At 41.5% G+C, this 10,571-nt stretch overlaps 1 protein-coding gene across 2 annotated transcripts in view; it reads left to right on the plus strand.

The window, feature by feature from the left end:
* The window catches only part of PIK3AP1 (phosphoinositide-3-kinase adaptor protein 1), a 138,733-nt gene extending 129,009 nt beyond the window's left edge, over positions 1 to 9,724 (plus strand). For both annotated transcript variants that reach the window (XM_021672918.2, XM_021672919.2), the window contains one exon: positions 7,424 to 9,724. In XM_021672918.2, coding sequence (XP_021528593.2) covers positions 7,424 to 7,481 — 58 coding nt within the window. In that variant the 3' untranslated portion in view covers positions 7,482 to 9,724. The remainder of the gene's footprint in view (positions 1 to 7,423) is intronic.
* The last annotated feature ends 847 nt before the right edge of the window (positions 9,725 to 10,571 follow it).

Here is a 10,571-nt window from a genome sequence, read left to right on the forward strand (position 1 = left end):
AGGTTAGGTATTTAGTGTTATCGCAGATGCAGAAACCGGAGCTTGAGATTGGGTATAGACTTGCTCTGTGTGGCAAATCTGAGTACTCCCGACTCCCAGACTTCATCTCATAGGCATTCTTTTATACCTGTCCATGAAAGTCTAAGTATTTATTAGGGGAGGAAGTTCAAGATCCAAGGCCTTTTATTCCTGAAGGTTGAGGACTTTGGAGGCAGTTGTCTAATTGTATCAAGATAAAAGAGTTGTCAAGCTTGAAACTTTAGCTACAAAGATTCTGTGGGATTTTGTTAACAGAAGAGAAAAAAAAACAACAACCAGCAAAACAGGTTCCAAAAATTAGGATAGAAAGTAGGAAGCATGTAAATGTGTAAAAAGAGATGGTGGCTGAATTGCTTGGGAAGTCTGGAAGCATGTTGTGATAGAAACGGGGAGAGAAAAGGAGGAAAACACTTTTTGCTAAAGAAACAATGTTTACAAAGCAATTTGTAATCGATAGAACTTGGAGTTTGGATGCATTTTTGGTGTGAAAAAAGATTTGTGAGTATGCAATTATTTTGTACATGTGTATGCCATTTTCATGATAAAACAAGGGGATATTTGAGCAGATAATAAAACAGGCCTCTCTCTGGAATGGCTTCAGTGCTTGCCCTGCTTACAGACAGAATTGAAGGCAGACCTTGGTGGAGTCCGAGACTCCACTATCAGATCTGGGAATCAGCATCTCTTCTCTACCTGTGTTCTAACCTCCCCACTCACCCCTGGTCCCAACCAAACAGCACTGGTGGTACAGCCTCCATCTCACTTGTCCCTCCGTCCCAGTTCTGATCCATGCCTCTGCTCACTCTACATGCTGTCCCAGAGCCTGAATTGCCACCAGTAGACAAAGACCCCAAGTCTCCATCTCCATCTCAGCCTTCTCTTTCCTACAGTTGACTGGGGAATCTTCACTCAGGGACCTCACTGGTATCTCAAACATAGCCTGTGCAAAACTGAACTCATCAGCCCACCTACCCTTCTCTACCCCAAACTGCCTTCTCATGAGTTCCCAGCCTGAGATAATGGCACCATTCTCTCCCTTCTCCAAGCCCCAAACCTGGGAGTCATCCTTGAGCCCTGCCTCCCTTGTAGCTCTCCTATCCAGTGTGTCTCCAGCCTCTGTCCATTTTGCACTCTTTCAGCTGTCAGATCCACGCTCCTTTCCATCTGCCAGTGCCTAAGTTCATTCTTGAAGGCCCACACTGACCCCCCCTACCTGCAGTCACTCCCTCCTCCACACAGCAGCCAGAGTGCCCTTCCTAGAACAGGAATAGCTGATGATACCATTGCCTGGCATAAAAGCCTTCACATTTAATTCTGTGTATTTCAGCATTCTTTGGCTCTGCCTAGCTCAAGTCCTACCCCTCTTCTGTATTCACTGATGCTCCACCGCTCAGCATTCCCAGTGAGCTGTGCCACTTTGTACTGTTTCTTTGCCCAATCTGTTCCTTTTGCCTGGAATGCTATCTTCCTACTCCCTTCTACTCTCTGCTTAGAAAATGCCTGTACATCCTTTAGGACTCAGTTCAAACATCGCTTCTTCTGTGAAGCTCTCCCTGATGTTTCCATGCAGAGTGAATCTTCTTCTTTTGGTTTCGCAGGCACTCCTATTATATTCTATACTCTAGTAATATACTCCCTGTTGCAACCCTTGTGTAGATGTGTCTCCTTAGTGAAACCATGAATCTGTGAGAAACTGTTTTTGATTTTTAATTTTTCTTCTATCCCCAGTGCTTGGCAAAGTAACTGGTACATACTAGGAACTTAAAAGATATTCACTGTGTTAAGTGAGTGGATGGAAGGATAGATAGGTACTGTTTGGGTTGGACTTCCCGAGCTCTTAAAAAATTAGCCTAACCATGAACATGGAATGTTTCTCCATCTGTTTGTGTCCTCTCTTATTTCGTTGAGCAGTGGTTTGTAGTTCTCCTTGAAGAGGTCCTTTACGTTCCTTGTTAGTTGTATTCCTAGGTATTTTATTCTCTTTGTAGCAATTGCGAATGGCAGTTCGTTCTTGATTTGGCTCTCTTTAAGTCTGTTATTGGTGTATAGGAATGCTTGTGATTTTTGCACATTGATTTTGTATCCTGAGACTTTGCTGAAGTTGCTTATCAGTTTCAGGAAATTTTGGGCTGAGATGATGGGGTCTTCTAGATATACAATCATGTCGTCTGCAAATAAAGATAATTTGACTTCCTCCTTTCCTATTTGAATACCCTTTATTTCTTTTTCTTGCCTGATTGCTCTGGCTAGAACTTCCAGTACTATATTGAATAGGAGTGGTGAGAGAGGGCATCCTTGTCTAGTGCCAGATTTCAAAGGGAATGCTTCCAGTTTTTGCCCATTCGGTATGATATTGGCTGTTGGTTTGTCGTAAATAGCTTTTATTATTTTGAGATACATTCCGTCAATACCTAGTATTGAGGGTTTTTAGCATAAAGGGCTGTTGAATTTTGTTGAAGGCCTTCTCTGCATCAATTGAGATAATCATGTGGTTTTTGTCTTTGGTTCTGTTTACCCATCTGACAAAGGGCTGATATCCAGAATTTACAAAGAACTAAAACAGATTTACAAGAAAAAAACAAACAAGCCCATTCAAAAGTGGGCAAAGGATATGAACAGATACTTTACAAAAGAAGACATACATGAGGCCAACAAACATATGAAAAAATGCTCATCATCACTGATCATTAGAGAAATGCAAATCAAAACTACATTGAGATACCATCTCACACCAGTTAGAATGGCGATCATTAAAAAATCTGGAGACAACAGATGCTGGAGAGGATGTGGAGAAATAGGAACACTTTTACACTGTTGGTGGGAGTGTAAATTAGTTCAACCATTGTGGAAGACAGTGTGGCAATTCCTCAAGGACCTAGAAATAGAAATTCCATTTGACCCAGCAATCCCATTACTGGGTATATATCCAAAGGATTATAAATCGTTCTACTATAAGGACACATGCACACGAATGTTCATTGCAGCACAGTTTACAATAGCAAAGACCTGGAACCAACCCAAATGCCCATCGATGATAGACTGGACAGGGAAAATGTGGCACATATACACCATGGAATATTATGCAGCCATCAAAAGCGATGAGTTTGCATCCTTTGTAGGGACATGGATGAACCTGGAAACCATCATTCTCAGCAAACTGACACAAGAACACAAAATCAAACACAGCATGTTCTCACTCATAGGCGGGTGTTGAACAATGGGAACACATGGACACAGGGAAGGGAGCACTACACACGGGGGTCTGTTGAGGGGAAATAGGGGAGGGACAGCAGGGGGTGGGGAGTTGGGGAGGGATAGCATGGGGAGAAATGCCAGATATGGGTGAGGGGGAGGAAGGCAGCAAATCACACTGCCACGTGTGCACCTATGCAACAATCTTGCATGTTCTTCACATGTACCCCAAAACCTAAAATGCAATAAAAAAAAATTATCCATCAGCCTTTTGCCCCTGGACCGGGCCCCCCAGCCCCTCCTGGCGGGGCCCCTCCTTAGGCACTTCCTCACGTCCACGTGGTTATCGAAGGCAAGGTTGGCTAAAGGAGATCCGAAAGCTTCAGAGGAGCACACACCTCTTAAGGAAGCACCCCTTCAGCCGCCTGGCAAGAGAAATATGTGCTAAATTCACTAGTGGTGTGGACTTCAATTGGCAAGCTCAGGCCCTACTGGCCCTAAAAGAGGCAGCAGAAGCATTTCTAGTTCATCTCTTTGAGGATGCCTATCTCCTCACCTTACATGCAGACCGAGTTACTCTCTTCCCAAAGGATGTGCAACTGGCCCGGAGGATCCGGATCATTGAGGAGGGACTCAGCTGAGCTCCTGTGCCCAGTGTTTCTGTCAGTCTTTCCTGCTCAGCCAGGGGGTATGATGCCAGGGACTCTCTGGAGCCATGACTAGACCCAGTGGAGTCTGCGATGCTGTCTAGACTTTGCTGTCTCTGAGCAGTGTATGCATGTTGCTTTAAACTCTTTTTTTTTTTTTGGAGAAAGACTGCATGACTTTACTCTGTAACACAGGTAATATATGAAACAATCGACATCATTCCTAAGGCCTGAAAATAATTTTCAGTTAAAGAGACTCCAAGGTTGACTTTAGTTTGTGAGTTACTCATGTTTTGAGGATTTTGAAACCATTAGATTTGTTGTGGTATGGGAGAAAAGGATATGTACTTATTATTTTAGATCTGTACTATTTGCATTTTTTACCATATGTACATTTGTACTTTCATTTTACACATATGGGAAAAAATAAGACCACTTTGATCAGTTGCATGGAAGGCTGGGCATATCCAGCATAGACCTCTACCCTTCAGAGTAGCCTCGCCATTAATGGGAGCATCAGTTGACTCAGTGGCCTGTGCTTGTCAACAGATGTGGAACTTTTCAGAAACTTAACTGGGGATGAATAGAAGATCTGTAAGCTTTGATGTTCTGGTTCCTTCTAGTCAATTCCTGTCAAAATCAATTCAGAAATTCTAACTTGTAGAATTTAACATTTTACTCTTGTAAATCATAGAAGATGTATCATATCAGTTCAGGATTTTAAAGTACTTTTTTGATGCTTTTACATGTATTTTTGTAGTTTCTTTGTAGAGAGATAATAAAAATCAAAATAATTAAATAAAAATTAGCCATCAAGTCATCTACCACTATGCAGGTGGGTTATAGATGAGAGAAAGAAACTTCACACTCCTGGCCAGGCACAGTGGCTCATGCCTGTAATCCCAGCACTTTGGGAGGCCAAGGCAGGTGGATGCCTTGAGCTCAGGAGTTTGAGACTAGCCTGGGAAACATGGAAAAACCCCATCGCTACCAAAAAAAAAACCCACAAAAATTAGCCAGATGTGGTGGTGTGTGCCTGTAGTCCCAGCTACTCGAGAGGCTGAGGTGGTCAGATTGCTTGAGCCTGGGAGGTTGAGGCTGCAGTGAGCTGTGATTGTGCCATTGTACTCCAGCCAAGATGACAGAATGAGACCGTGTCTCAAAAAAAAAAAAAAAAAAAAACCGTAATTATATGTCTGTAATTATAAATAAGTATCCTTGAGATGTAGCTTCCAGTCTTTAGCTAGAGTTATTCCTCAAAATGAAACCTAAAGGGGGTGTATCCATAGGCCCACCCCAACTGCAGAGTGTGGCAGCGGAAAGAAGAAGAGGGGCTGGGAGGAAATCATGGCTGTCTTTGTGTTGGAAGATAAAATGTAAGGCTCATCGGGCATACCTGGGGAACAGGTAACGATTTCAGAACAGATCTTTAATCATCATCATTATAGTATTAGCTTTACTTGTTGAGTGCCTACTCCAAGCCAGAAACTGCTACCTACTTTCCTACTGTCATCTCCAAGCCTCACATGGCACTCCAACATAGGGATCAGTACCTCCATCTGGCGATGAGAAAACAGTTTCAGAGGCGTTGAACTTGCACACACAGATGTGTGCATAAATGTCTCTGTATATGTTCATATAGGTTCTGAACCTCCCCTATCAAAACACTCCATAGAGTTTATGGATTTTTGCCTATTGTCCATCTCATCCACACACTTGCATCATCTTGAGGACCTAATCCATGACCACTTTACTTGATGTTATAGCCCATACCCAGGTATAGGTATAAAGTAAATTAATGTTTGTTGAAAGAATGAAAGAAAGACAGCAGAGAGGTGGGCAGGCTAAATTTGCTCAGGTAAAAGTGGTATCGCCTGATTGTCCTTTGGTTTTCTCCTATAAGCCCAAGCTCACAGGGCAGGCTGAAGAGATGGAAGGAGGCCATCCTTTTGTTTTCATGTGATGAAGCTCAGTGACTCAGTGACAACTGCACACAGCCATCTAGTCCCGGACTAGGGCAGGATCTCCCGAGGTTGTCTGTGCTTCTTATGTTCTGCTCCTGCCTCTCTCTCTTGCTCCCGAGACAGCCCTTCTTTTCCCAAGTCTGTTGTCGTTTCCTTTGACCTACACAAACCTTGCATTCAAGAGACATTTAGTACATATTTGCTCATTGATTCAATCAATCACGTATGCAACTCCAGGGTAGCACAGTTCAATTATAGCACCTAACAAAGCTCTTTTTCTTGACTTATTGACTTGCTTCCAAGGGAATTAAATATTGGTTTTACAGCACACATGTGGAAATGCCATCTGTAAGCTTTGAACCTTTCTGTAAATAGACTCACCCTGGCCGGGCGCAGTGGCTCATGCCTGTAATCCCAGCACTTTGGGAAGCTGAGGCGCGCGGATCACATGGTCAGGAGATTGAGACCATCTTGGTCAACATGGTGAAACCCCATCTCAAAAAAAAAAAAAAAAATAGACTCACCCTAGTCTACCTGGAATGTCATTTAAGACTGTTCAAAACCATACAGAATAACATGGAGGGAAGTTTCTAGGAAGGCAGACACAGAGTTGGGATAACAGTAATCCCATGAGGAAGCGGTCATGAGAAGTAGGCTTTGAGAATTCCAGTTCCTCTCTCAACAGATCTTCCCACTACAGTGTGTCTCCTGTGTGACTATTAGAATTGCTGGTGTTTTAAAATCTAGGTTTTGTTATTATTTAGGTATGGCAAAGTCAGCAGATCAGGAGACAACTGCCATTGAAAAGATAGTTTGTTATATTCACAGATCCCAAAAGAAGAGATATATTACACTACAGGGGGCTACATGGGGAAGCATCAGGGCCAGTCAGGAGGCAGAGGAGCATGGGAAAAAGCAGACAAGAGCTTTTATTGTGGTTTCCATAGGACAAAACAGGTGAGGCTGGGTAAGATTTAGAATTGGCTAGTTTGAATGATTTTGTTGGCTCTGAGGCATACGGGCTGACCCTAGTTGTCTGGTACCTGGCCCTAGGATGACAAAGGCAAGTGAATGATGGCCCTATAAAGTGGAGTGTGAAAGCCCCATAGAGGAGGTGGTTGGGGCACGGGTCTGGACTGGTTGGTTTGCATGTGAAAGGCATGTTTGGTGCTTGAAGGCAGGCTGTTTGTTTGCTATTTCTAGGAATTAGCTTATCTTGGGAGGGGCAGTCTCTCCAGGGTTAGCAAGGCCCCCATATGGCAAAGCATCAGATGATGAAAGGGATGGTGAGTACAACTGGTTGGGGAGGGAAGCTATTCAAAAGCTTCAAAAGCTTTGCCTCTAGAGCTTAGAATGCAATGGGTCTGGGATGGATCCTTGGCACTGGTGTTTCTAATGTGCCACCAGGATTGGGAGCCACAGCTAGTATGTGAGTCACTCAAACATTCATGTGTGTCCTGTCTCATTAATTGAGGAATGTATCCTTTGCATAGTATACCAAGTTTACAACAAACTGTGCACGCATAAGAACTACTTAATCAAATCAGTTTTTAAATAGAGTTGCTTTATCTTTCATTTCAGGCCGCCGTCCAGGGAGACCTTCCATTTTCCTCCACCTGTTCCACCCAGAGGACGCTGATTCCACCTCCTAAAACCTGCCTACTTCAGGACTGACTTTAAGACTCACAGTTTTCAGCCTGTTCATGATGTCTTCCTGTTGAGTTTTGTGGCATGACTGTTGACTTTAAGATCCATTCTCATTGCTGATATTATTGCAGCCCTGCTGGTTTGGGCTTGCCTTGAAGACTTTATTAAGGCACGAAGAAGTGAAAAACTAAGGGTTTTATTCACCATCGCCAAGTTTACCAAACCATATACTTGTTTGCCGAAAGGATGAAGACTTAATCAGAAATACTTACCTCTAATTTGCCATATCAAAAGCCTAAAAAGATTGATCATAAATGTACTTTACCAGTGATTTTACTGAAATGCACTTATATTGGTCTTTATGTATTTGCTAGTTCAGTCTCATTTCTAGAAGAGGTTATAAGACTTGTAGTATTCAAATAAGAAGATAAGTGACCTAATTTTAAAATAATTATTCTACTTTTCTCTATATTCAGCAGGGTATTTAAGTGCTAGGGCTGGTCACACACAACAAACTAAAAAAGACTAGAGAGGGATTAGTACTAACTCCTCTTATATAGAAGGCAAATCTGAGATTCCACGGAAGTCTGGAACCAAGATTATTCAGTTAAATGAAGAGGTGAGTCTAGACTGGGCCTGCTCATTCTAGGTCACCACGTTTTCAATCTCCAAATAGCCAGGCCCTCTCTCCCTCAAGAAATGCCCAGATGTAGAAATTCATCAGTGCCTGACTATTGGTCTTCCAGAATTTTCCATCTTCCATATCTCCCAGACATGAGACTACCAAGTTCGTTTGTTTGTTTTCTTTTCAATTTGGGAATTTATACCTCAGTATGGTTTCAGCACAGTTGTTTCCAGAGAACATCTAGAAGTGGTTGGAAACCAGAAGCTGGGGATTCCAGGGACCCCACTTAGTGCTCTATTTCCTTTATAGGTCTTAGTTCTGGTCATAAAGAGAGAGAGGAGGATGTTTGACTTTTTCTTTGTTGAGGGATCTAAGGAGGAAAAGCAAACCTAAAATAGAAATACAGTCAGTCCTCCAAATGCATGGGTTCTGTATTTGTGGATTCAACCAACCTTGGGTCAAAAATATTTGAAAAAAAATCTATAAAGTTTCAAAAAGCAAAACTTGAATTTGCTGGATGCTAAGAACTATGTTGAATCCATGTAAATGAAGTGATGTGCAGGCATTGTATTAGATATTATAAGAAATCTAGAGATGATTTAAAGCATACAGGGGGATGTGCATAGGTTATATGCAAATATATGCCATTTTATATATGGGACTTGAGCATTTGTGGATTTTGGTATTGGGGGATCCTGGAACCAATCCCCATGGGTACCAAAGTACCACTGTAGTTATCTATTTTTTACATACCTATTACCTCCACTCTTGGTAAATCCATTTTTGCATAGAATGTGGAGCCTTAAAATATGTCATGAATTCAGAGTCCCTGGGACATAAATCTACCTTCAAATCAGAGGTCTTTGATGATGCCTAAACATACAGTCAAATTAGAATCAGAACTATTTCTTTAAAAAATATTTGAAATGTGTTTGTTTCCCATGAGATTATTCTCTATCCCACACAAATGTAAAAAATCCACATTAATGATCCATTTAAGTACAGTTTTATTGGGTCCTTTTCAAATGATTAAAGGTTCTTTCTCAATCTCATTCCTCAGTCCCACAAACAAGGACTCTTACTGAAGTTAACAGCTTCTGAAGTCTTGGATTTTTTTGTTTTTGTTTTTGTTTTTGACATAAAATACACTATTGGCCATGTCCATCATGAGAGTGTTTGTAGTAATTAATTACCTTGTCCAGGGCCTGGCACATTCTGCAAATGTTCCTTCAGTGGTCCTTTTACTCTCCTTGTCACTTATTTTGGAGAAAGAGGGGCATGTGAATAAGAACAAGAATTTTGATGTTGGTATGCTTGCCTTTACTGTTACTTTAGACAGTCTCCATCGCAGGCAAACTTGAATTTGATTAAAGTGACACTTTAAAAATATTTAATAACTCTAAGCCCCCTTTTGGATGCCAAATTTAGAATTTTGTACATTCTCTGATGAACAAGCATTTAGATTGTAACATGGTAAAGCCTACTTCCAGCCAATGTTGTTAGCATCTTTGTATCCACATCACTGTTTGTGCAATATATAAATATTTTGTTGCATTGTATTCTTACATAAAAATAAGTAGAAAACATAAAATTGAAATTGCTGATGAGAAGCCTGTGTCTCATGAATGTGACACACTTGAGATATGGATGGAACTGATCAGAAGTGCTGAGTCAAAAGTGGCAGATTTTAAGCCCTCACTGGTTGTTCCTTTCATATCCATGGTGGTTGGTTATATGTAAAAGAAGAAAAATGAAAGCATTTGGATGAAACACTGGGACTGTGTTATCAAAGAATGTATGTAATGATGAGGTGAAAGTTTTCATTTTCCAGAAACAGAACTGCTCATTTGTAACATAAATATATTCAACTTCCACATACTCAACACATGTACACATTTTTAGGAATACATTATGTAACAAAACCACAGATTTCTAATACAATGAGGATCAGAAACAACACTACAAGCTCGGGTCCAAAGAAACCATTAAAAAGTTTTCTACATGATGCTTAGGCAGACAGCTCTGCTGCCATCATCCTTGCTCAAGATTTTACAAGCTTGCTCCATAGAAAGCGAAGCTATTGGATATATTCACCACCATTGCCTTTGCCCCTAAGGTAAACTGGCCTCCAGTTCCTAGGCCAGCACTTTTATTTTATCTTAAAACCTAGAAGCAGATATATAAGCAACAAAGCATGAAGACTGAGAGACTCTTTTTTTTTTTTTTTGAGATGGGAGTCTTGCTCTATCACCCAGGCTGGAGTGCAGTGGTGCGATCTTGGCTTACTACAACTTCCACCTCCCAGGTTCAAGTGATTCTCCTGCCTCAGCCTCCTGAATAGCTGGGATTACAGGCACCCACCATCATGCCCAGCTAATTTTTTTATTTTTAGTAGAGATGGGGTTTCCACATATTGGCCATGCTGGTCTTGAACTCCTCACCTCAAGTGATCCACCC

Source organism: Aotus nancymaae, unplaced genomic scaffold, assembly GCF_030222135.1.
Source record: "Aotus nancymaae isolate 86718 unplaced genomic scaffold, 86718_ANA_hifiasm-v0.15.2.pri h1tg000010l, whole genome shotgun sequence".
Lineage (NCBI taxonomy): Eukaryota > Metazoa > Chordata > Mammalia > Primates > Aotidae > Aotus > Aotus nancymaae.